Source organism: Schistocerca gregaria, chromosome 1, assembly GCF_023897955.1.
Source record: "Schistocerca gregaria isolate iqSchGreg1 chromosome 1, iqSchGreg1.2, whole genome shotgun sequence".
Taxonomy (NCBI): Eukaryota; Metazoa; Arthropoda; class Insecta; order Orthoptera; family Acrididae; genus Schistocerca; species Schistocerca gregaria.
This window is the reverse complement of record NC_064920.1, coordinates 619,913,953-619,941,801: the sequence shown is the minus strand read 5'-3', so window position 1 is coordinate 619,941,801 and position 27,849 is coordinate 619,913,953. Positions and strand designations below refer to the sequence as shown.

At 37.9% G+C, this 27,849-nt stretch overlaps 1 protein-coding gene across 8 annotated transcripts in view; it reads left to right on the top strand.

Annotated features, from left to right (window-relative positions):
* The window catches only part of LOC126359288 (repetitive organellar protein-like), a 216,905-nt gene that overhangs the window by 98,819 nt on the left and 90,237 nt on the right, over positions 1-27,849 (top strand). For all 8 annotated transcript variants that reach the window (XM_050007623.1, XM_050007622.1, XM_050007618.1 and 5 more), the window contains 2 exons: positions 9,681-10,136; positions 24,187-24,247. In XM_050007623.1, the coding sequence (XP_049863580.1) occupies positions 9,681-10,136; positions 24,187-24,247 (517 nt within the window). The remainder of the gene's footprint in view (positions 1-9,680; positions 10,137-24,186; positions 24,248-27,849) is intronic.

Sequence of the window (27,849 nt, the reverse complement as noted above, 5' to 3'; positions counted from 1 at the left end):
TCCACAGTGACATAGCAACACTTTCAGTACTGTGAATTCTTCCTGAACAGCTGCAAACCATCCTTGCAACACTTCACACAATTCTGGTTTTGGTCAAGTGTGAGCAATCACAGAACCCATCTTGTGGATAGCTTTCTCATGTCCAAATGTTTTTGCAAAATATTTTGTACCTGTTCATTCGAGATGCCCACAGCACTAGCAATCTCACACACCTTAACTCTTCTGGAGTCATAACCTCCACAGGGCATCCAGAACATTCAGCATCACTTGTGCCCATGTGGCCACTCCGAAAATTTTGAAACCACTTATAAACTGTTCTAATCGAAGGTGCAGAGTCACCGTAGTGTTTATCGAGCTTCTCTTTAGTCTCCTGAGATGTTTCACCTTTCATAAAGTAATGTTTAATCACCACACGAAATTCTTTTTTGTCCATTTTTTGACAATCACTCAACTTCCTTGATTAACATGAATCCCAAACAACTAAATAGACAAATATGGCTGAAACGTGGTGTGCATTCTTTCCAGAGATGCTACTAACTAAACATGACCTCGATACGCACCGGTGGTACCATCTCTCAGACTTTGCGTGGACTTTTCAAACGTCCGTCGCAAGTAGCTGAAGTAATAATAGTAAAATCAAAATAGGAAAATATATGCTTAGTATTCATTGGTGTGTATATAGGTCACCTGGAGCACTAGTTGATGATTTCTTAACAACAGCTGATAACTACAGTTGATAGTTTCTTAACTACATCCACAGGCCACCTGATCCATAACTTAGGACTTATGGTAATTAGCTCATAAGCAGTAAGTACTCTGACAAAAGAAAATGTGTAACCATTGCAATGCAATCTGAAAAGTGATTGCAGCAGAGAACAGAAGAGCATCTTAGAACCCATTTTCCTTTCTTCATTGGGGTCATGTGGGGCTCACGTTCTAATATTAGTTCTTAATGTCAGTTACACCTTCCATTTTTTCTGTATTGCTTCATTAGCTCAGACTCTGTCTTTTGTCATTTGAAAATATTTTACACCACGTGCAATGGTGAATTACTTTTTCCTTTTTTCAACATGCTCTGTTGTTGTTGCGGTCTTCAGTCCTGAGATTGGTTTGATGCAGCTCTCCATGCTACTCTATCCTGTGCTAGCTTCTTCATCTCCCAGTACCAACTGCAACCTACATCTTTCTGAATCTGCTTAGTGTATTCATCCCTTGGTCTCCCTCTACGATTTTTACCCTCCACGCAGCCCTCCAATACCAAATTGGTGATCCCTTTATGCCTCAGAACATGTCCTACCAACCGATCCCTTCTTCTGGTCAAGTTGTGCCACAAACATCTCTTCTCCCCAATCCTATTCAATACCTCGTCATTAGTTATGTGATCTACCCATCTAATCTTCAGCATTTTCTGTAGCACCACATTTCGACACCTTCTATTCTCTTTTTGTCCAAACTATCGTCCATGTTTCACTTCCACACATGGCTACACTCCATACAAATACTTTCAGAAACGACTTCCTGATACATAAATCTATATTCGATGTTAACAAATTTCTCTTCTTCAGAAACGCTTTCCTTGTCATTGCCAGTCTACATTTTATATCCTCTCTATTTCGACCATCATCAGTTACTTTGCTCCCCAAATAGCAAAACTCCTTTACTACTTTAAGTGTCTCATTTCCTAATCTAATTCCCTCAGCATCACCCGACTTAATTCGACTACATTCCATTATCCTCATTTTGCTTTTGTTGATGTTCATCTTATATCCTCCTTTCAAGACACTGTCCATTCCATTCAACTGCTCTTCCAAGTCCTTTGCTGTCTCTGACAGAATTTCAATGTCAGTTTTTATTTCTTCTCCGTGGATTTTAATACCTACTCCGAATTTTTCTTTTGTTTCCTTTACTGCTTGCTCAATATACAGATTGAATAACATCGGGGATAGGCTACAACCCTGTCTTACTCCCTTCCCGACCACTGCTTCCCTTTCATACCCCTCGACTCTTATAACTGCCATCTGGTTTCTGTATAAATTGTAAATAGCCTTTCGCTCTTTGTATTTTACCCCTGCCACCTTCAGAATTTGAAAGAGAGTGAGTTTTGTCAGGACTGGCTCTCCCTAGGCCGTCAGTAGTTCCAATGGAATGTTGTCTACTCCGGGGGCCTTGTTTCGACTCGTGTCTTTCAGTGCTTTGTCAAACTCTTCACGCAATATCATATCTCCCATTTCATCTTCATCCTCTTCCATTTCCATAATATGGTCCTCAAGTGTATCGCCCTTGTATAGACCCTCTATATACTCTTTCCACCTTTCTGCTTTCCCTTCTTTGCTTAGAACTGGGTTTCCATCTGAGCTCTTGATGTTCATACAAGTGATTCTCTTATCTCCAAAGGTCTCTTTAATTTTCCCGTAGGCAGTATCTATCTTACCCCTAGTGAGAAGCCTCTACATCCTTACATTTGTCCGCTAGCCATCCCTGCTTAGCCATTTTGCACTTCCTGTCGACCTCATTTTTGAGACATTTGTATTCCTTTTTGCCTGCTTCATTTACTGCATTTTTATATTTTCTCCTTTCATCAATTAAATTCAATATTTCTTCTATTGCCCAAGGATTTCTACTAGCCCTCATCTTTTTACCTACTTGATCCTCTTCTGCCTTCACTACTTCATCCCTCAAAACTACCCATTCTTCTTCTACTGTATTTCTTTCCCCCACTCCTGTCAGTTGTTCCCTTATGCTCTCCCTGAAATTCTGTACAACCTCTGGTTCTTTCAGTTTATCCAGGTCCCATCTCCTTAATTTCCCAAATTTTTGCAGTTTCTTCAGTTTTAACCTACAGGTCATAACCAATAGATTGTGGTCAGTCCACATCTGCCCCTGGAAATGTCTTACAATTTAAAACCGGGTGCCTAAATCTGTCTTACCATTATATAATCTATCTGATACCTTTTAGTATCTCCATGGTTCTTCCATGTATACAACCTTCTTTCATGATTCTTAAACCAAGTGTTAGCTATGATTAAGTTATGCTCTGTGCAAAATTCTACCAGGCGGCATCCTCTTTCATTTCTTAGCCCCAATCCATATTCACCTACTATGTTTCCTTCTCTCCCTTTTCCTACTGCCGAATTACAGTCACCCATGACTATTAAATTTTCGTCTCCCTTCACTATCTGAATAATTTCTTTTATTTCATCATACATTTCTTCAATTTCTTCGTCATCTGCAGAGCTAGTTGGCATATAACCTTGTACTACTGTAGTAGGTGTGGGCTTTGTATCTATCTAGGCCACAATAATGCGTTCACTATGTTTGTAGTAGCTTACCCCCACTCCTATTTTTTTATTCATTATTAAACCTACTCCTGCATTACCCCTATTTGATTTTGTGTTTATAACCCTGTAGTCACCTGCCCAGAAGTCTTGTTCCTCCTGCCACCAAATTTCATTAATTCCCACTATATCTAACTTTAACCTATCCATTTCCCTTTTTAAATTTTCTAACCTACCTGCCCAATTAAGGTATCTGACATTCCACGCTCTGATCCGTAGAACGCCAGATTTTTTCTCCTGATAACGACATCCTCTTGAGTAGTCCTCGCCCGGAGATCCGAATGGGGGACTATTTTACCTCCGGAATATTTTTTTCCCAAGAGGACGCCATAATCATTTAATCACACAGTAAAGCTGCATGACCTCGGGAAAAATTACGACCGTAGTTTCCCCTTGCTTTCAGCCGTTCGCAGTACCAGTACAGCAAAGCTGTTTTGGTTATTGTTACAAGGCAAGATCAGTCAGCCATCCAGACTGTTGCCCTTGCAACTACTGAAAAGGCTGCTGCCCCTCTTCAGGAACCACACATTTGTCTGGCCTCTCAACAGATACCCCTTCGTTGTAGTTGCACCTACGGTACGGCTATCTGTATCACTGAGGCACGCAAGCCTCCCCACCCACGGCAAGGTCCATGGTTCATGAGGGGGGGGGGGGGGCTAACATGCTCTATTACATTGTAAAATCAAGCAATGGAAAACAGAAGATGGAATGTGACAATAATATGGAAAGGATAGTTGCAACTAACCATATAGCATAGATGCTGAGTTGCAGGTGCAACGAAAAGACTGTTGGAAGTGAGCTTTTGGCCAGCAAGGCACTCTTTTTTTCCATGACCACCCACTTGTGATTGTGGTGGTAGACAACTCTTTGTCTTCTGCTGTTAGTAAGGGAATTTGGTTATGATGCGTGGAAGTGGGTGTGTGTGGTTGGCTAAAACCGTTTTGTCACACATTGTGCTTATGAACAGTGTTCAAAATGTTTTGAGTGGTGTTTCATGTGTCCATGTGTCAGTGAGGAACAGTTGTATTCAGAATTTTCTATAAAGTACCAAATATCTTCAGAAGTAGGTTTTCCAGAATGTTCGAAAACCTTTGACGTTATAAATGACTGAAAAGTATAACTACATTATTATAAATAATTGCAATAATGATTAAAAATAGCTGTTAATAGAATCAAGCAATGGAAAACTGCGGGATTGAATAATGAAAATATATGAAAAGGATAGATTGCTACCCACCATCCCACCATATAGCAGAGAGAGAGAGAGAGAGAGAGAGAGAGAGAGAGAGAGAGAGAGAGCGTCTCATGCATTTGCATGAATTGATTCAGGTCATCATCTCTCTAAGATTAAAATAAGATTTCTCTCATCTAAAACAAAGAGTACTACCAAGAAAGTAATCAGATACAACTCCACTGCAGCTAATATTACAATAGGAAATATAGGGAAAAATTGACAGCAAAACAAGGTAATTGGCATGACCTTGTACATATTACTAAAGCAGCACAGATAACTTAAGGGCTCGCCAGGAATAGAAAGAGAACATGATGTAACAAAGTATGAAGAGCTGAAAAATGGAAATGTTAAAAAGACTATTTAGAAGAATTCAGATAACACAGAAGAGAAGTGCCAAAAGTAAACAAAAAAATCAAAAGTACGTTTTGAAAAACTCTGCGTATGGAAATATGAGAAAATATTAATAAAAGTAATACCAGAAATTTTTACCAAACTTTTGAACATGTACTTAAGGGGGGTTAGGACGTCAAACAGGACAACTTGGAGCAGGAGAGACACCACAGGAATTTTTAACTCCCACTGTCTATACTTTTAAAAATAAATTCATAAACTTTTGGCAGAATGACCAGAAATGTTTCAAGATTTACACTTACATTGGGGGAAGTTCAACAATACAAGAAAATAATTTATATTTTTACGTTTATGTTTCACATTTTTCTCACTTACAATTGGCTGCATTTGTTGCTATAGGTACACTTTTCTTCATAAGTAAGGGAGATTCTTCGATCAATTTTTCAAAGCATACAAACCATACTTACAGATGTATGAAAATCTAGAATTTCCAAATACATTAAAAACCGTGGTAAAAATTGAGATAATTAACTATAATATTTGAGTTTTTTCTAAATATAAAGATTAAAATGTAACAGCACATTCATTTTTTCATGAATTAAATAATTTCTAGAGTTTCATACACCTGTAAGCATGGTTTGTATGCTGTGCAAAATTCATAGAAGAATCGCTTACTTATGAAGAAACGTGTACCTATAGCAACAAACACAGCCAATAGAAGTGAAAAAATCATGAACTTTCACATGTAAAAAAAAATTATTTTGTTATATTTTTTAACTACAACTGCTATGATAGTGAATCCGGAATCCTTCCTGGTCATACTGGCAGTTTTATGAATTTATTCGTAAAAGTATAGACAGTGGAAATTAAAATGTCCTGTGGTGTCTCTCCTGCTCCAAGACGTCTCGTTTGACGTCCTACCCTCCTTAAAGAGTATCAAGCACCGAGATGAAAACAGCAAAATAGGCTTAAATAACAAAGAAAATTACAAAAATAACATCAACATTTTTTGACACTCTTAAACTGTGCAGTTCCAACGGTTAAGTTAGAGTTTCCAGCAGTTCCACAAACCCAAGTGGAAGATTTCCCACCAACAGAGTGAGAAATTTATAAAGCTATCAACTCACTCAGAAGTGGTGAAGAATCTATTACAACAGAATTATTGAAATGGTCAGAACCAAAGATTACAAATAATCTAAAACTGCTTTTTGAGAACATTTGAAAAACTGAAGAGATTCCAGAAGGGTGGGAAATAATCCACCCACTGTATAGAAAGAAAGACAAACAAAATGTCAGTAATTATAAAGGAGTGCCACTTCTGTCAGTGGCATACATAATATTATCAAAAATTCTCCTGGACAGTGTGCAGAAGCTTCAGACAAACAATTTGGAGAATATTAGAGAGGTTTTTGAAATTGATTAGATTTTTTTTTACTTCAAGTCAATGATTCGCTACACAAAGTTAACCAGCAAAACTTGTAATAGTGTTATTTATTGATATCAAGATAACATTTGATTCGATAGACAGACAGTAGATAAAATCATTAGAGATGGTATAAAGCCAAATTAGCAAACATAATTCATGAAACTCTAACAAAGGTCACGTCTAAATTTAAATTTATGGAGGAACTATCTCAGCAATTTGAAATAAAAACTGGGGTTAAAGAAGGAGATTGTTTATCATCTTTACTGTTTGACTGCATTCTAGACAAAAATGTGAGGATCTGGAATTTGGAGTTAGTCACAGAGTTTAACCAATAATTCTAGGAAGGGAACCAAATGGAGTTAAGGTAAACTGCTAGGATTTTGCAGAAGATTTTGCAGTACTTTCAGAAACTCTGACACACACAGTTATTCAAATAAATCCTCTAGAAGAAACTGCAGGTAGAATGGGTCTCAAAATTTCAGCTGAAAAAAGAAAATTAATGACAAACATAAATGTCACCAAAATTCATAGAAACACAAATAGGTAAAATACAGAGAGTTAGTAAATTCAAATATCTTGGAGACACTATACAGCAGAATGAACTAGAAAAATTTGCATTAGGTGTAAGTGTTAACAAATGGGAAAGAGCATATGGTTTGACAAAGAATATTAACAACAAGAAAATGTGTATCTAGAGAAACAAAACCCAAATGCTAGACCACACTAGTATGACCATAATGTTTATATGGGTGTGGGTGCCTAAAAGTGAACTATAAGCTAGACAGAATAGAGATTCTTGAAAGACAGATAGCAAATAATCAATGCAATACAAACTACAGATGGCTGGAAAGTAAGTAGTAGTGAGGAGATCTACAAAAACTTAGAGAAAATATCAGAAGTAATAGCTAAAAGGAGCTTAATATTTTTTGGGCGTATCTAACAAATGAATGAGAACAGGCACAAAACACAAATATTTCTGTACTTCTGGAAGAAGAAATCGACAATAGAATGGATTGCAGAAATAAGGAAAGCTCTAGAAAGAAACACCATAAGGCAGAAGTTGTTTCAAGAATAAAATATTAAATTTAGAAGACTTCCAATGCAGAAGAGATAAGAAATTGGGAACAAGATGAGCAGAAGAAAGGAAAGGACAATATGGGGAGAAGATTGGAGTATTACTGTAAAAATAGAAAACATGGAAAGAAGATGAGTTGAAGTTGTTACTGGTTCCTTATTGGTCAATATAAAAATAAACAATAAAAAAATCAGCAATTGCTGTGAATATTGAGAAGGTTTAACTGAAAAAAGAAGCAGTTACATTGCCAGTAAGCACAAAAATGCAAATAATTTAATTGTTGGCATATGGGACACAGTTAATAGCTTTAGAGCAACAACTAGCAAATGCTACAGTGAATTCACCACTAATCACAATAGGAGTCTTTAAGACCCATGCAAAATTGTAAATATGTTCAGTGACTATTCTCATCAGTTAATAGTTATTTCGCTCATAAATATAAAAATCTTCAGTACTGTTTCAAGGGCAATCTCTCGAAGGACAGCTTATTTCTAGCTCCCACTGATGAAAGAAATGAGCAACTTCATTTTTCATTAAAATATTTTATATCTGCAGGACATTATGAACTAATCAACATGTTGATAAAACTTTTTCTACAGTATTGAGAAACAACATTGAAATAGGTGCCTTCACAGAAAGTCCCCCAAAAAAAAGGCTCCGGTAAGAAAGATGACAAAGAATAGAAATTTAAGGCCAATTTCAGTTTTGCCAGTCTTCCCTTAAGATAATAGTAAAGGTGATCTACAACAGAATCTTAAATTGTATAAACAAATAAAATTAAATTTTTGAAATCAAAATCAGCAGATACGTTTCTTGTGAAGAGATGAGAAGTTGTCTAGAAAACAAGGAATGTGTATATCCCTTGATCTCGAGAAACTATTTGACTGTCACTGTTTCAGTATTATCAGACAAATCACAAAATATTCAAATTAGAGGTATTGTCTATGGCTTGATGAAATCTTAAGATAACAAATTAGAAACAGTCGGTAGTTATAAAAACAGCAAGTCATGTATTAAGGTCCTAAACCACTAGCATCACTTAGCATATGCCTCAAGGTTCTTTACTTTTATTGCTACTCTTGGTTGTATATGCTAACGAATTAAAGGCTATTCTCTCTAATGAAGTAGCTCTGTATGCAAGTGATGCATCTGTTCTTTACAAACACAAATCCTACTATAAATTAGAGATGTGCTGTAACAATGGTTTAAATAAAATAGCACCGTATTATGAAGGAAGCCATCTCAGTGTAAGCACCAGCAAAAATCAACATGGAATTTAATAGAAATAGAAATAGACAAAGTGATACTGGTGTAGAAGCATAAATAGGTAACAAAATTGTAAAAACAGAATTTCATGTGAAGTTTTTGGAAATAACCATTTGTGACAATCTAAAATTGGACCATGATGTAGACTCCTTAACAAATGAAATAGCCAAGAATATATGTGCACTAAATAGGTTAGCCAAATACTGTAAAGACACTGTTCCACTAAAGATTGCATATCATTCATTATTTTCCTCAAGCATTATTTATGGGATAGAAATGTGGGAAGCAGCTACTCAGTGCAAATGCATTATATGTTATTGGTTCTGTAGAAAAGACTGTGAAAATCATTTGTGGGACGTGACCTAAAGTGTTTTGATGATGTTTACTCCCAAAAACTGGTACTTTAACAGTAATTAATGAGTGTTTTAAGTGAATTTCTATTGTTCACAACATTGCAGCCAGCTTGCGACATCAGTCCACACCAACATAACAAAATAACTAAAGACAAATACCATATTAACCACAGGATAACATTGCATGGAAGACTCACTGCAAGCAGGAATCAAATTAGCAAATGTATTGTACAGAGCTGTTTCAAGTCTTTGAACAATGACATTGATATTTTGCTATAAAAAAAGTACTTACGAAAAATTTTTTGCCCATGAAAAAAACTATAATTTCAGGCAGACTATATCATCTTGCAAGAAATGAATGTCGCACTGAACTCTAAGAAAGATGTCTTTCTCTTACTGTGTCTTAATATTTAAAATATAATGTACTTCTATCAGAAGAAATAAACTAAAATTTGCTGCCGTTGGACATACACTAATCATTTGCTGTAGCATAAATAACTATAACGTTGTTGTTGTTGTTGTCACCACCACCATCGTAGTATGTTAGAGAGTACTGAGAAATAACTTTTGATCGGGACATTTTTTTTTTCTTTTTGTTACTATTTGAATATGAGAAATAATTTTTATTTCTATCTTTCAGAAAAGCTGTGCCTATGCCAGATTGGAACCAGGTGCTAGCAACAAGAATGGTGCTGGGGGAGAACCTAATACAATACACTCAGCTTCTGAAGAAACATATAAGAGAGAACTTCAGTATCTTCACAAGACAAATGAACAATTCCTTGAAAAAATTCGTAAGCTTGAGTCTGATTTGTTATCACAGGAAGCACTCAAGGAAAAACTGAATGAGTATGAAGGAGAAAATATGAAGCTTAGGAAAATTGCAGAAGAAAAACAGGCAAAAATGATGGATATGCAAATCAAATTTGACGAAAAATTTAAAAATTCGAAACGTGATTTCACTTTCCAAATCTCTATGTTGAACAGCAAAAATCTAGAGTTAGAGAAGCAGAGAGAGATTTTGGGAATCGAGCTAGCAGCAGCACATGAAGAAATAAGATTATTGAAGCTGTCAATCAAGAATCCAGTGAAAGAAGTAAGTTTGTGTGTTTTTTCTTAATGTAATCTAAACATACTTGTTAAAATTCAAACTGTTGGTTTAAACACTTGTTTTCTGTATTTCCTAACCCAGTTTTGATAGTCCTTCATTATTTTTCCTGGACTCTGTAGTCATATTCCAAAATTGTAGGGCTAAAAGTATACATCAGAACACCATACATGTATTGATTTCTTTCCCTTTAAAACTGTAGCATAACACCAAATGTTGACTCTTTACTGGGCTAAATCCTGGTATGGTTTCATGAAAGCTGCTGAAACTCAATAGGCCTAGACAGTAGAACTTTGAGGAATGGCATGGCATTCTCACTTTGACACTCTGTTTGCAAATCCCACTCCCATTCCCTTGGTTTAGTCTCCAGACAGCACATTTCTTCTGGAGTGTAGAAGACTATAGACAGGGTGTATACGACCTGAGACAACCGGGAGATTTGGGAAAAATCCGAAAAAATTTTCATCCGGGAGAAAACCAGGTAAAAGCTGGGAATTTTTAGAATTCCAGGAATTTTTTATTTTAGTTTTCTGTTAAATTTTTGTAATTTTGACTGGTAAGAACCGATACTACTGCTGAATAATAGTTCAAAAACGAGAGAAAAAAACGAAAATAACTTAAATTGCAAAGAAAATGCGCCATATACAATGACACTCAGTCCTCATGGAAGTGTCTGCCAACAGCAAAATGTATCAAAGGCCTTAGGAGGACCATGCAATGCTTCATAACAACAAATTGCCTCCACTGAGTGTGCAGTCAGAACTGTTTACATTAGATTTGTTTTAGCAGGTAAGAGCGGGTTCATGCGCAGTTGAGGTGTGTTTTAGTAGTAGATTCTCCCACTCCTGGCTACAGGAATGTGGCTGTTGGCTGTGCAAGCAGTCACAGCAAGCAGCTAGACGTTACCAGGAGGGAGGGAGCGGGACTTGTTTCACAACTCGATTATTCATAAGATTTAGAAGCGCATCCCTGTTGGTTTTTGAACATTTGTAAGTTGATTTCTGAATGAATCTTAAGTTGGTTTTTGAATGTGTGCATAGTGTATGTGAGGTCTCTGTCAGGAGAATTCTCGTTGCATCTAGAAATAAACTTTCCGCAGACAAAAGGGGATGGGGCTATACAAGCTGAACGGAGTAAAGCTAAACGGAAATGAATCAATGCCAATCGCTGTCTGATTATGTGGTTGATTGGGTTGGCGAATGATTAGTGTTCTAATTGCTAGCACAAGAAAATGAAATTTTGACAGAAAATTTTTGGCCAGATGGCGACACTAGTAAGAACCAGTCGCTTAAGTTCTATTCTGGAAGAAACACGGAAAGCATGTTGTACGGATATGTAATGACACCTAACCGGAGAATAACTAAACCTGCAATTCTGTCAGGGTTAGTGAATTTAATCGATGAACAAATTTTGGCAATGCCAGGAATAGCTACGGAATTGGTGATGACAAGATTGTTTGTTAGAATGTGGAAGGAGAAGAAATGGGGACATCGCACAAATTATGGAAGAATAAGATATTCCCAGTTTTATATGAAAATTTCGTAATACTACTTTCCGATCCCATGCTTGAGAAACTGGAGCGTATGAATGAAATGTGAAACTATTTCCTAACATAAAGCTTTTTGCTTGTAGTAGGCATAATAGTTATTTGGTATTGGTACTTCGTGAATTATATTCTGTTGTATTATAAAAATGACCATTTGTCCCAAAACAGTCTCGTTTATTTGCTGCGTGTTAAAATTGCTGCAGTATTGGAAAGGCTTATTTTGTTTTATCTAGCAGACAGTGACAAAGTAGATGTAATCACATCGAGAAACCGCACCAGGCTTCGGTATTATTTGTATTAACAACTTTTTCAATATTAGGTAACGACATTTCGATTTTTCATGTGGCAAAACGTTTGACGAACTTTGATGAGGCAATAGATTCAAGACCAAATATCATATTTTTTGTTTCCTCGAAGACATATGTTTCAGACTTTTCAGAAAGAAGTGTGCCAAAATATTTTTGAAAATTTGATTTTTTTTTTAAGTTGTGGCTCGGGTAGCAAATATTGTAGATCTGGGGCTGATGCAGAGTAGTCTGAGTTATAGTGGGTAGTCTCCACGTGACCCGTGTTTACAATTAGTGATTTTGCTGTTTCCCCTTAATTTACTCTCACGGCATATGTGGCCGGGTGTTATCAAGTGAATTAAAATAAATTGACATAATTATGGAAGGCTAAAATATGCTATTAGTTTCAGATTTTATTTTATTTCCGCCTTTCTGACACTCGAGCATTAATCGCCATGCAAAACAATGAAGTTGTTTTTGTCTGTTTGCTAAAGAAATTTGACTTTTATTAACCTTTTCTGAAAAGGCAGTTAGTGTATTTGAAACGAAAGGTTTAATTCCACAGTACTGGCTAGTTTCACCTGTTTGCTGCATTTCAAGTGCATGTTTTCATCTTTTAGCAAGTATGGCATTATGCCACAATAAAGAACCAAACATGATATAATACTGTACTGGTGCTCCAAGAAAACTTACATTCCAAAAACCACACTGAAACCCTTAATATCAGGTCGAGGTCTACTTCATTGTGAATCTGGACATATGAATGTGCACTTTAAGTATGCACTTTAAATGTGTAAATTTTTAGTATGGTTCACAAAATTCCGATGCTCTCGGAGTATCCTGTGATGTTTTGTTTCTTTTATGACATAATGTATGATCTTCCAATGTTTTACACATTGTACATACGGGCTTCCTGCATCATGGTAGCTGTGCAAGTGTGGTGTCTGCTGTTATGGTCACACTCTAGCAGCTGCTGGAACAAACCTATTCCTAACAGGTCGCAGGAAAATACTGTGAATGGTGGTTTGAGAAGCGTTACTTTCAAAGTAAATATCCTTTCACAGGAGTTGAACTATGTGGGAGAATGTACTATGAAATCCTTAAATCACAGAGCACTTGACTCTCATTTAAAAATCACCTCTTTGATGATGAGTCATTTAGAAGAATTTCAAACCCTGAAGATCAGACATTTATGTCATCATTAAAAATTTTACTGGCACATTTGTGTGGCATATTCTAAGAATAACACGCGGGAAAAGGTCATTATTATATGTGAAAGCTTTTCTTTTCTTGTAGCAACACTATGTATATTAATTTAAACTATTAACTTTCCTTGTTTGTGTGTTGATGCTAGTTAACAGTGATGTTGCTGGAAGCAGCCTACATCATGTGTCGTATGCTCTGAAAATCCGCTGTCATCAGCTGGCGAGATCCCGTTACATGAGCTAAGACTGGCTTACAAAAGCGCATCGCAATCTCGATTTCAATAATTTGGAAAGTAACATGTGGTGGTTGGTGGAATTCCAATGTACACTTTCATAATACGGAAATATGCAGTGTACGTGTTGCTGCACATCAAAGATATTTCCAAAATGTGTCTTTTTTCCCTAAGTTTCGTTTTCTAAAGTGCTACATCTATATTTATACTCCGCAAGCCACCCAACGGTGTGTGGCGGAGGGCACTTTACGTGCCACTGTCATTACCTCCCTTTCCTGTTCCACTCATGAATGGTTTGCAGGAAGAACGACTCCCGGAAAGCCTCCGTGCATGCTTGAATGTCTCTAATTTTACATTCATGATCTCCTCGGGAGGTATAAGTAGGGGGAAGCAATATATTCGATACCTCATCCAGAAATGCACCATCTCAAAACCTGGACAGCAAGCTACACCACGATGCAGAGCACCTCTCTTGCACAGTGTATCACTTGCGTTTACTAAACATCTCCGTAACGCTATCACGCTTAACAAATAACCCTGTGACGGAACATGCCGCTCTTCTTTGGATCTACTCTGTCAACCCGACATGGTACGGATCCCACACTGATGATCAATACTCAAGTATAGGTCGAACGAGTGTTTCGTAAGCCACCTCCTTTGTTGATGGACTACATTTTCTAAGGACGCTCCCAATGAATCTCAACCTGGCACCCGCCTTACCAACAATTAATTTTATATGATCATTCCACTTCAAATCGTTCCGTATGCATACTCCCAGATGTTTTACAGAAGTAACTGCTACCAGTGTTTGTTCCGCTATCATATAATCACGCTGCAACTTCTCTGTATACTACAGCATCATCCGCGAAAAGCCGCATGGAACTTCAGACACTATCTACTAGGTCATTTACATATATTGTGAAAAGCATTGGTCCCATAACACTCCCTGTGGTACGCCAGAGGTTACTTTGTCTGTAGATGTCTCTCCATTGAGAACAACATGCTGTTGTGTTTGCTAAAAACTCTGGTCTGATATTCCGTAGGCTCTTACTTTATCAGGCGACTGTGCGGAACTGTATCGAACGCCATCCGGAAGTCAAGGAAAATGGCATCTACCTGGGAGCCTGTATCTAATATTTTCTGGGTCTCATGAACAAATAAAGCAAGTTGGGTCTCACATGATCACTGTTTTCGGAATCCATGTTGATTCTTACCGAGTAGATTCTGGGTTTCCAGAAATGACATGATACTCAAGCAAAAAACATGTTCTAAAATTCTACAATAGATCAATGTCAGAGATATAGGCCTATTGTTTTGCGCATCTGCTCGACGACCCTTCTTCAAAACTGGGACTACCTGTGCTCTTTTCCAGTCATTTGGAACCTTCTGTTCCTCTAGAGACTTGCGATGCACGGCTGTTCGAAGGGGGGGGCAAGTTCTTTCGTGTACTCTGTGTAGAATCGAATTGGTATCCTGTAAGGTCCAGTGGACTTTCCTCTGTTGAGTGATTTCAGTTGCATTTCTATTCCTTGGAAACTTATTTCGATGTCAGCCATTTTTTCGTTCGTGCGAGGATTTAGAGAAGGAACTGCAGTGTGGTCTTCCTTTGTGAAACAGCTTTGGAAAAAGGTGTTTAGTATTTCAGCTTTTCACCTGTCATCTTCTGTTTAAATGCCATCATCATCCCAGAGTGTCTGGATGTGCTGTTTAGAGCCACTTACTGATTTAACGTAAGACCAGAACTTCCTAGCATTTTCTGTAAAGTCGGTACATAGAATTTTACTTTCGAATTCACTGCATGCTGCATGCATAGCCCTCCTTACGCTACTTTGACATTGTTTAGCTTCCGTTTGTCTGAGAGGTTTTGGCTGCATTTAAACTTGCAGTGAAGCTCTCTTTCCTTTCGCAGTGGTTTCCTAACTTCATTGTTGAACCACGATGGGTTTTTCCCGTCCCTGACTGTTTTACTCAGCACGTACCTGTCTAAAACGCATTTTACAATTGGCTTGAACTTTTTCCACAAACACTCAACATTATCAGTGTCGGAACAGAAATTTTCATTTTGATCTATTAGGTAGCCTGAAATCTGCCTTTTATTACTCTTGCTAAACAGATAAACCTTCCTCCCTTTTTTATATTCCTATTTACTTCCAGATACAGGGATGATGCAAAGGCCTTATGATCACTGATCCCCTGTTCTGCACTTACAGAGTCAAAAAGTTCGGGTCTGTTTGTTATCAGTAGGTCCAAGATGTTATCTCCATGAGTCGGTTCTCTGTTTAATTGCTAGAGATAATTTTCGGGTTGTGCACTCAGTATGTCACTCGATGCTCTGTCCCTACCATCCGTCCTAAACATCTGACTGTCCCAGTCTATATCTACTATATTGAAATCTCCACCTAATACTGTAACATGCTGAGGAAATTTATGTGAAATGTATTCCAGATTTTCTCTCAGTTGCTGCCGAGTAGGGAGGGCGGTAAAATGAGCCAATTATTAATCTAGCTCAGTTGTCGAGTATAACCTCCACCTCTAATAATTCACAGGAAGTATCCACTTATATTTCACTAAAAGATAAACTACTACTAACAGCAACAAGCACGTCACCACCGGTTGCATGCAATCTATCCTTTCTAAACACCGTCTGTGCCTTTGTAAAAATTTCGGCAGAATTTATCTCTGGCTTCAGCCAGCTTTCCGTACATATAACGATTTCAGCTTTGGTGCTTCTTATCAGCTCTTGAAATTCCGGTAGTTTACCAACGCAGCTTCGACAGTTTACAATTACAATACCAATTGCTGCTTGGTCCCCGCATGTCCTAACTTCGCCCCGCACCCTTTGAAGCTGTTGCCCTTTCTGTACTTTCCCGAGGCCATCTAACCTAAAAAACCGTCCAGTCCACGCCACACAGCCCCCGCTACCCGTGTAGCCAACTGCAGGGTGTAGCGGACTCCTGACCTATCCAGCGGAACCTGAAACCTCACAACCCTATGGTGCGAGTCAAGGAACCTGCAGCCCACACTGTCGCAGAACCGTCTCAGCCTCTGATCAGACCCTCCACTCGGCTCTGTACCAAAGACCCACAGTCAGTCCTGTTGACAATGCTGCAGATGGTGAGCTCTGCTTTCATGCCACTAGCGAGACTGGCAGTCTTCACCAAACCAGATAGTTGCCGGAAGCCAGAGAGGATTTCCTCCGGTCCATAGTGACACACATCATTGGTGCCGACATGAGCAACCATCTGCAGATGGGTGCACCCTGTACCCTTCGTGGCATCGGGAAGGACCCTTTCCACATCTGGAATGACTCCCCTCTGGTATGCACACAGAGTGCACATTGGTTTTCTTCCCCTGCCTTGCAGCCATATTCCTAAGGGGCCCCATTATGCATCTGACGTTGGAGCTCCAAACTACCAGTAAGCCCACCCTCTGCGACCGCCTGGATCTTGCAGACTGAGGGGCAACCTCTGGAACAGGACAAGCAGCCATATCCAGCCGAAGATCAGTAACAGCTGGAGACAGAGCCTGAAACCGGTTCATCAGACAAACTGGAGAGGCCTTCTGTTCAGCCCTCCAGAATGTCTTTCGCCCCCTGCCACAGCTCGAGACGACCTCCCACTCTACCACAGGTGAGGGGTCAGCCTCAATGTGGGCAGTATCCCGGGCAGCCACAGCTGTAGTCCGATCGGGGGATGCATCGGACGAGATGGCCGTCCCCGGCAAACCCCCATCTGAACCCCCCACAGTGATATCCATTGGCAACAGCCTCAAGCTGTATGACTGAAGCAAACACTGCCTGAAGCTGGGAGTGAAGGGATGCCAACTCAGCCTGCATCCGAACACAGCAGTCGCGGTCCTTATCCATGCTAAATTATGTTGTGCAAAGAACGTCTGAACTAATCTACAGAGAGCACAAACAATTAGACACAAAATTTAAACGGTTATTAAAATACAAGATTGCTTAGTAAATGCAGAAATGCTGCTACTTGCGCACTGCTGACACACTGCTTGGCGGCAGGAGGAGACTACGCGATTTTACACTATTCTGGTACTAAAACGCAATGCTTCGACTCTGATACTAAAATATACCCAAAATTTATGAATTAAACAAATCAAGTGCCTAAAAACAGGCAAAGAAATTAAGAATTAAACTATGTAACAAGTAAGTGAGCTAAGAGTATACGACTTGCTGCTGGCAGCCGGGAAATTCTACGCCCGTGTATAAAACCATAACCATTCAAAGGATTGACAAGTTCCGAGGGAAAATATACTGTCACTTAACACGGGAAAAGTGTGTTTTCACCCGGGAGAAAGTGTATTTTTAACTGGGAAAAATCTGGGAATTTAATTTCCTTGTCCGTATATACACACTGATAGATGGAGAAGTACAGGTCTCTAAAATGGCTTCCTTTCAGCTAAGAAAATCATAACAGCACACTTAGGTTTTTCAAGCTGGGAGTATTTTAAAAGTTCATGGATATCTAGGACTAGACCGCATCAGATATCACACGATGAGAGAAACTTAAAAAATTTTGCTGCGAATGATGAAATTGAAGTCAATGGAAAAATTAGCATTTTTCGTTTTAACTATTAACTATATGTGTACAATGTATTCCAATAGTTGTACTTAAAACTCTTACCTTTCAAAATTATATGTCCCTTCTTAACAAAGAATATGGGAAAGTGAGGGGAAATGAGAAGGTAGGAGGAGGGGACAGGGTGACTCTCACTGCTTTGTCTCTCTGCTTCACTTCCTCCTTAACAATCATTTCAATTGAAGTTTCCATTTTACAAAAACTTATACTAGTTTTAAAAAGGTCATGTCAGATTTTGTCAAATTCTTCACTTGGGCAGTATATGCAATGGGATTGATTTAAAATTGGAATCTCATTTTGTCACTACATTTCTGACAGTGCAAATTATGTAACCTATTGTTAGAATGTACAGCTTCATTTGTACTCTGGAAACAACTGTGAAAATCATGGTAGAGGTTACTTCTCACAGTAATCTCTCTTTTTTCCTGTTCCACTCATGTATGTAGCACAACAAGAATGATTGCTTAAATGGCACTTTGTGCTGTAGTTATTCTAATCTTGTCTCTGTGGTCATTGTGGGAGCAGTATGTTGATGGGGGTTGTACTGTAGTGTAGATTACTCACTAATCATCGTTTTTGTTGCATTGTAAGTACGCTTTCATGTGATAGTTGGCGTCTTATCTTCAAATGTGTGCCAGTCCAGGTTTTCCAGCATCTCAGTCTTGCTCTCCCATGGGTCAGACAAACCTGTGGCCATTTGTGCTTCACTGTACACATTAAATATCCTCTCTTAGTCCTATTTGATATGGGTCCTACACACTTAAGCAGTACCGCAGTGTACTGGGATAGGAAGCCAGAATGTTCGTAAGCAGTCGCCCGTGCTGATTCATTGAATTTTCCCAGTACCCTACCAATGATCTGAAGTCTGCCACTAGTTTTATCTATGGCAGTCTGTGTGCAAATATGACTCACTTATGTTGTAGTCAAAGGATGCTACATTTTTGTATTTTGTGAAGAGCACAATTTTCATTTATGAACATTCAAAGAGCATTGCTAGTCTGTGTACCACTTTGAAATTCTGTCAAGATCTGACTTCATACTTGTGGAGTACCTCTTTTTTCCAGACAGTAGTTCATTATAGTCCCTTTGTCAGAAAAGTTCCAGGAAAAGTTTTTTATTTCTGAGTTTGCAATAAAAAAGGAACAAATGTTTTTATGTTACGTGGTATGTGTGTGTCCTTGAAATGACCTTGGCCATGTTTCCACACAATCACTGTGTGTGGCAGTGCTTTGCTTAGCAAAATACTGTTTTTGGCTTATTAGTTACAGTAACATAATGGGTGTTGATTGTAAGCGGAGTGAACTTTTAGTTCGGGACCCTTGGTGGAACGTGGACAGTGATTAAGCAAGCATATGCAGGTGAGGCACTTTCAAGAAGTTTTGGAACAATAATGATGTCATGAAAAGGATAGATTGCTAACCACCAGACGAATGTTGAGACACAGACAGTGTAATGTTAAAAGTAGCTGGTTTGACTGCCACAGTACGGACTCAATCTGACAGGTCAGCTATGAGATAGCATGAATGTTTGTCGGACCAGCTAGCTGTCAGATGGACGCTGACAGTTTATCTAAATGCAAGTAAAGGTAGCTAGCAAGTCACGAAGCCCAGAGGTTATCAGGGTTTTCCTAGGCAGGAAGAAGGGTGTGTTTCGGCGACATGGTTGCAGGACAAGCTAAGATGAGGGACCTGTGACTTCGATTGTCATGACTAATATTATTTTGAGGAACAATAAGTAAAATTCATTAAAAGTCTGCTAAAGAAAAACCAATAGCAGTTTTGAAACTATGACAATGAGACGAACTCATTGACTGTATGGAGCTTCAATAGTTAAATAGTTATTAACATTATTACCACTATTCTTTGTAATGAATTGTAACAGCTGAACCCATCACAAAAGTCATGCTTGTGATATGCCACATGGAAGAGGATAATGGCTGCATATAATGAACAGATTATTTTTTAAACCAAGCAAATAAAAAAAGTTATAAACAACTTAGTTATTTGCACAAATAGTGCCATAACTGGTATCCTCCTCAGACACACAAATGATCTTGTCAGCTTGAGTTTCCGTTTTTAATATTCAAATAACTTTCGATGTTTATTAATTATAATTTTGATGAATAAAATAGTGTGTTAGGATTTTGACTGAATTGCGTATATGGTGATTAATGTGTTTGAGATCTGTTTAAAATTAAGGAAATAATATATAAATGAGTTTATTAAGAGGTTACAAAATGAATGCAAAAATTTCTATGTATTTTGTCTTATGGATTTATCTGAGATTGTTGTGAAAATCACACATGGTGGTCGGGATGAATGTACCTGCACTGAGTTCAAGAGTGATCATCTGACCGAATCTTTAAATAAGGACGCAGGGCAGAGCTCATGGTCTTTCACCTGTTGTCTTGCATCTGGAGTTTTTGTGAGATATTTTTGTCATAGTTTCGACTGGAGTTGGAAAAAGTTATGGGCGGCATGTATGCTGCAAATGTTGTTTTCATGTACTGGGACTTACGCATTATTATTTAATGCACTCTGCAGGGTGTAAATGTTCTGTCTGCACAAAGCAGTTTCAAATTTTGTGTGTGTGTGTGTGTGTGTGTGTGTGTGTGTGTGTGTGTGTGTGTGTGTGTGTGTGTGTGTGTGTGTGTGTGTTTGTAGAGAGAGAGAGAGAGAGAGAGAGAGAGAGAGAGAGAGAGAGAGAGAGAGAGAGAGAGAAACCTACATCAGAGCTAAAATCTATTTGAGCAGTGTTGTTATCCTATGGGGTTTCAACCAACATATGCAACCTCAATATATTTTTTGTTAAATTATTCTCTAATGTCTCACTCCTATTATAAGGTTTTGATATTAACATTATTAGTTGTGTTTTTGGGCTAAAGAGTGACAATGTATGGCCACTACCTATTGACGATAGCAAGCCACGCTCGAAGTTAATGGCTGCACATTGGTCACACTCTGGCGGTACTATCATCATCATCATAATTGTTTGCATCAAAAGGGATACATGATGTGAGGAATAGGAGATAGAACACTAGAAAAAAAAAAAGATGTAACAGACACATTAAGACTGATGCTTTTGGCTGAAAGCTTAACTACAAATTCTGGAGGATGGCAGTTCAAATTCCCATTGAACTGTCCAGATTTAGGTTTTTGAGATTTCTCTGGATCACTTAAAGCAAATGCTAGGATTGCTCCTTTGAAAGATGATACCCAGTTCCTTTCCCCATGATTCCTCAGTCCTCACTTGTGCTCAGTGTCTATTGATCTCATTGTCTTTGGAGTGTTAAACCCTATTCATTGTTGTGTTTTCTTGTGCTAACATTTCACAAATGTGCCAACCACATTGCTTTTTCATAGAATATTTTTCATGAAAAATGTGTTATGATCCTGATTTGCTTATACTTTCAAGGGGGAACGGCAGTGCAGTAGACAAAAATATTTTTCAAATTCAGGACTTTTCCTCCTTAATGGAATGTAGTAGACAAATGGGGTTTACTGCTATGAATAAAGCATACATTGAAGTTTTAATTGGTATTTTTTATTAAAAAATATAAATATCTTCACTGTGTAATTGGGATTTTCCCAAGGCAGCTCTGAAAGGAGGTAGATCAATGGTTGTCACTGTAACTCTGGTTGTAGTTATCTGAAACATGAATTTAACATGTTATCTTGATCCCTGCAGACGTAATTTTAGTTCATTGTATGGATTTTAGATATTATAGATATTTGAAAAAATAGCCATTTTTTGGATCCGTCATTTTTGGCTGAAAAAATACCAAATATCAACAAAAAAGGTCAGCTATGATGAAATGAAGACAATTCAATTTGCTTCAAGAGACACCAAAAAAATCGTTAAAATTGGATGAAAATTGTAGCACGGACAACAAAAACCATACTTAAAAACTTGATTTTAAGAAAAATGTGTTAAATGTTTGACAAGTATTTATTATATGAAAAAAGAACAAAGCTTGAAACTGACAGGATATTTTCATGCCTGCTCCATAATAATTATCGCCCCAGCTAGTGGATGATCGTTTTTTGCTACTTTGTCCTGATAAGCCCTCATATTCATCCTCAAAGCCCTTTTCATCACTGAGCACAGTGCTGCTGGTGTCCATCTTCACAGAATTGGCGCATTTCATCGCCGATTTTGATTTAAAGGGCATTTGCCATGTGTATTAACACAAGTTTGAAACCTGTCCCCAGCAGCTTATCTCTTCAAAATTAACTACACTTTTATTATCTTTGCACATGATATAATTCGAAATAGACAAAAACTGTGATAAAATTGAAAAGTCTATAACCAGTTGTCACTCTCTAATCAAAGTAGCTGTACAGAGCAAACTCCACCCTCCCGAGTATGAGGTTTGTACCTTATTCGTAAAAAATGTCTGTTTCTTACACAATTTGTGCTTAATGCGACATTACTGTTTCCCCTCTTTATGTTAAAATGTATGCTGTTTGCTTTCTTTGTGCTCCATGTTAATTTATTACATACTACCCAATCATAAACATCTGTGAAGGTTTCATTTGCTTTCCCTAATAGGAGCTCTGGTGTTTTATAAGTGACTATTGTGTTCTTATCATCATAAAGAAGACTTTTTCACCATATTTTATACTAACTGGAAAGTTATTGATTTATATTAAGAACAGAATTGATCGCAATACCCTACCCTATCCTTGTCTGATAATTGGATTACTAAAAATTTATCATTGGCAGATGCATGAACAGTGTCTATCTTTTGCACCCTGTTTTCCAGGTAAGGTTGAAACCACTCATTCTCTATTCCTTTCGCATCGGGTGTCTCTAGCTTGTTTAGTAGTATTTTAAAGGCCAACAGTGTCAATAACCTTGGAAAAATATAAGAATATATCTGTAACATAGTCATCCTTGTCAAGAACCACAAGTACCACTTTTGCAAACTTTGTAATGTCCAATACTGTTCTTCACCCACTTTGGAAACCAGACATTGCTTCGTTAAAAATATTGTATTTATACGTGTAACTCATTAGTTTATCTTTAGTGATTCATTCAATTATTTTTACAGGCAGAAGTGAAACTGGCCTGTAGTTTTCAATACTTTCTGCAGTAAGGGTACAACTTTTGTGAAGGGTTCACTTATGTTTGTTAATGGGGCTTATATACTGTCTACACACCCCTTCAGAATATAGACCGGATTCTCAGCTACACCTGCTGTCTTCTCATATTTTAATTTCTGTTTTATCTTCCTGATGTGAAGCTCTGTTGTGAGAACAGCATTATGCTTGCTGTGTAAGTTAGTTCGGGTGCTACATGTGTTTTACGAACGTTTTGCACCAACTTCTCAGCAATACCAGAGAGAAAGTCAGTTACAAAATTGGCAAACTACTGAGGATTTTCTAGTATTCTACCCTCATCTTTGATTTGTATGTTGTTATACTTGTCTGCCTTTTTCCAGATTCTTATTTGACATCACATTATTCCGCTTTTATTTTCTGTATTGTGTGTTCTTTTGTCACTGCATGATTTATTTATTTGTTTATTTATTTTTTTTGCAACAAGGTGTATCCTTCTGCATATTTTTTACACCTGTGATAGTAATATAGAAAAGATGGGTTTGTGGATAGCTTATTAAATAACTGAGAAATTTAATTGTCTGGGAGAACTTTCTAAACCCCCACCCCCGTTACCCATTTATTTTCTTTTGCTGCTTAGAAATGGCTAATTTTGAAAATGTCTCCCCAAAAACTAGTTATTATGAAGTGCAGAAATGAGAAAACTTAGCGTGTATGTTTTGCGTATACACATAAAACCCAGATTTGATTTGCCAGTGTCCTAGAAAAAGTAAACAATTTATATTCCTAGAAGATTTTTTTGTAGGTCTACAGTTCTGCAGGTTAAATCTTTAGACAAGAGTCCTAAATCCCGCAGTCACCTGATTTAGTCCAGCACTCTGTGACCTGATATTCTTCTCCTACCTTCTCCTACCTTCGAGGGTCTAGAACTGTACCATGTCTGCTATCTAGCCGCAGCTCTCAGCACTTTTTCTCTTCACAGCATTTATACTTGGCCACAATTATGCAAGAATTGCCTTTCACTTCAATGGCAGCAATAGTGTATTTATACAATTTTAGATTAGATGGCATGGATTACAGGCTACTCAATTAATTGTGCTCTTTTCACCCAGGCAGCAGAACACGGTTACTGCACTGAATTTGCAGATGAGGCTGTGACTAATTCAGAACAGAGTAAGTAACTCGAAATACTTTTAGTTCAGAAGTATCTAAAATTATTATAAATGAACTTATAATAAAGTTCTTCATATTTTCAACAGTACTTCATTTCATTCTGACAATATAGCTCTGCAATTTACGTTGGAGTGAAGGCTTTTGTACTTATCTGCTTATGTCCATGGATCATTTTTATGTCATTTCAGTATAAATGAAACTTGTCATGTAGTTTACATAAGTAATGCATTTTTTAATTATTTTTATGGCAATGCAGTGTTTATTTTCACATGTGACTTTTAGAAATATTTACAATAAATGAAGATTTAAGTTTGTTAAAAATTTGCATTCTAGATAGAAAGTTTTCTGAATAGGAAATTTGTAGTATTTTTATGTTAAAAGTGTTGTCTTTCAACAGCTTCAATTCATAAGTGATGGGAGTAGATTTTTCTATCAACTGCAGAACTTAGTTTTTTCTTTGCTTTCATAATATTAAGTTATGAACAGAAAAAATGGTTTACCCTCAGAATTATATCCATAAATACTGTGTGCAGCCCCCCCCCCCCCCCCCTCTATCTCTCGCTCTATCTCTCTCTCGCTCTATCTCTCTCTCGCTCTATCTCTCTCTCGCTCTATCTCTCTCTCGCTCTATCTCTCTCTCGCTCTATCTCTCTCTCGCTCTATCTCTCTCTCGCTCTCTCTCTCTCTCGCTCTATCTCTCTCTCGCTCTATCTCTCTCTCGCTCTATCTCTCTCTCGCTCTATCTCTCTCTCGCTCTATCTCTCTCTCGCTCTATCTCTCTCTCGCTCTATCTCTCTCTCTCTCTCTCTCGCTCTATCCAATATCTTCTGCAGCCAACATAGTTGTAAGTTGTTGTTAATGACAAACTTTATAGGGCAGTCATATATTGTGAGGCTGATAGCGGTATGCTAATTTGCTTAAATATTACTCTTCAATAATATCAATAATAATAAATTTGTAAAATATGGGAAACAACCACTTACCTGTAGAGGACTGGCGTGTGGCTCACGGGAATACATAATACAACACAGTCAATGTTAGCTTTCAAGCTCTTGCTCTATTCCTCATAAGAGAACAAACACACACACACACACACACACACACACACACACACACACACACTCGCTCACTCAAAAGTAATACATAATAAATGTGGGTTCAGAATCCCCATCAATACAGGAAACAGCAGACATCAGTAGTTCACTTTAGAAGAACAAATTCCTTGGTGAAAGTTGAATTACAGCTGAGATGTTGAAGTAGGAAGAGATGAAATTAAGAAAAGAGAAGAAACACGCAACAGAGATCTGGGAAACTGCAGTTATTCGACAGGACTGGAAATGTGCATCGGTACAGCCACTGCATAAAAATGTGATAAGGCAGACCCAAACAACCTAGAAACTTCTCTTTTGCCAGTCAAATCCAAAATTCCTTCAAAAGCTCTCTCAAACCGCTAGGCAGGACAGTAAGCTGAACAGATATAGAACTTTAAGTCAGCATGGAAAATTTGACAATGTACAAGCAGATTTTCCATCTGTGTGGACTTTTAAGAAGACACTGTAGAAAGACGCTGTTTTTGATAGGAAAGCTTAGAGTAGAGAGAGGCCAGAGGACTAATTTGCCAGGGTCTTAGTAATACATGATAAAAACTAAAATTTCTTGGCAAAATCTGAGCCTTTTGGTATACATGTAGTTATTCTGCATCTGCATCAAACAGGAAAGTTCCACTAAAAATGGTATGTAGCAAACTTTTAAAGGTATCCTCCTTCAAATATCTTGCAGAGCTCGTACTGCCATCAGGGTTGGGCAGTAGTGCAAACCTAGAAACTTTGAAAGATGTTCAGAATAATATTGTACTATAGCAAAAAAAGTAACATTGCATAATGCAAAATTGTGACAGTACAAGACAATTCTTTTACCAGAGGTGTTACATGCATCACAGACCAAAACTGTGGGAGACAACTCTTTTAAGTTGCAGAAACTGAAAAACTGAGTGGAAAGTTCATAGAAAATATATGGCACCACACAAGAAAATAGATTTTAGATAAGAGGAGAACATCTGACATCTACAACAAATAGATACATCTACCAACACGATGCATGAAAGGTGCTTGAAATTCTGTGCCACATTCGTAGAATGTACAACACTAGACACATCAGAAGACGATTCAATATTATTAGTTTGAGGGAGGTCAGAATCAACTGGCTGCAGAAACTAGGGAAGATTATTATTATTATTATTAGTATTACTATTACTATTATTATTATTATTATTATTATTTATTTTCTGATTGGTCTCACCTACTAGAGATAACATAACTTACAACAACGGAAATAATCAATTATTGACAATATAATGTAAATTGATAGAATAAAAAAATCACTCACCAAGTGGTGGCAGAACACGCGCGTGCGCACGAGGGTTTAACTTTTTCAAGCTTTTGGAGACAGTCACTCCTTGAGGCATAAGAGTTGAAGGGGAAGGGAGAGGGATAGAGGACTGGAGAGGTTTAGGGAAAGTGGTACAGTTCAGAAAAGTCACCCAGAACCCCAGGTGAGGGGAGACTTACCGGACAGGATTCTCATCCCGTTTGTTAAGTCTCCCCTGACCTGGGCTTCTGGGTGACTTTTCTGAACTGTTACCCTTTCCCTACTCTCTCCAATCCTTTTCCTTCACCCCTCTCCCTTTCCCTTCATGTCTTCTGTCCTGGTGGGGGAGGAGGAGGAGTCACTGGCTTCGAAAGCTTGTAAAAGTTAAACCTTTTCCGTGTTTGTTCCCCTTCCCCCACTTAGTGAGTAGATTCTTTTATCTATCCATTTACATTATGAAATGACTTACGTATTCTTTCTTTTATTCTTTTATTTATTTACAGTAGTTTTTCATTCTTTCCCTGTGTTTCTCTCTCTCTCTCTCTCTCTCTCTCTCTCTTTGACTTTTGCTCTGAACCTTTCTCTTTTTCATATTTCTTCCTCCATTATTTCCATTTCCCTCATATCTGCTTGAATGTTTTATCCAAATCATTAATATTTTGGGGTTTCTACCAAAGAAGTTAAATATTTTTTTTATCCTGTTTTCATACAGCCTTTTTAGGTGTCCATAGAATGCAACTTTTGTCTTCCTCATTGTGTAATATTCACTCCTATTTTTTCATAGCTTCTTTGTTACTTCTTAATTTCCATTTCCCATTCTCATATTTTGCTCCTAAGATTATCCTGATTCCCCCCCCTCCCACCCCCCCTTTCTTATTTTCTGTTTTAACCGATTGTTTGGCTGCATTTAACGAAATGCATTCTGATGCATAAAGGCATTCTGACTTAATGACAGTATTGTGATGCTAAAGTTTTGCATTTGTTGTTGTTGTTGTTGTTGTTGTTGTCGTTGTCGTTGTCTTCAGTCCTGAGACTGGCTTGATGCAGCTCTCCATGCTACTCTATCCTGTGCAAGCTTCTTCATCTCCCAGTACCTACTGTAACCTACATCCTTCTGAATCTGCTTATTGTATTCATCTCTTGGTCTCCCTCTACGATGCCCTCCAATACTAAATTGGTGATCCCTTGATGCCTCAGAACATGTCCTACCAACTGGTCCCTTCTTCTGGTCAAGT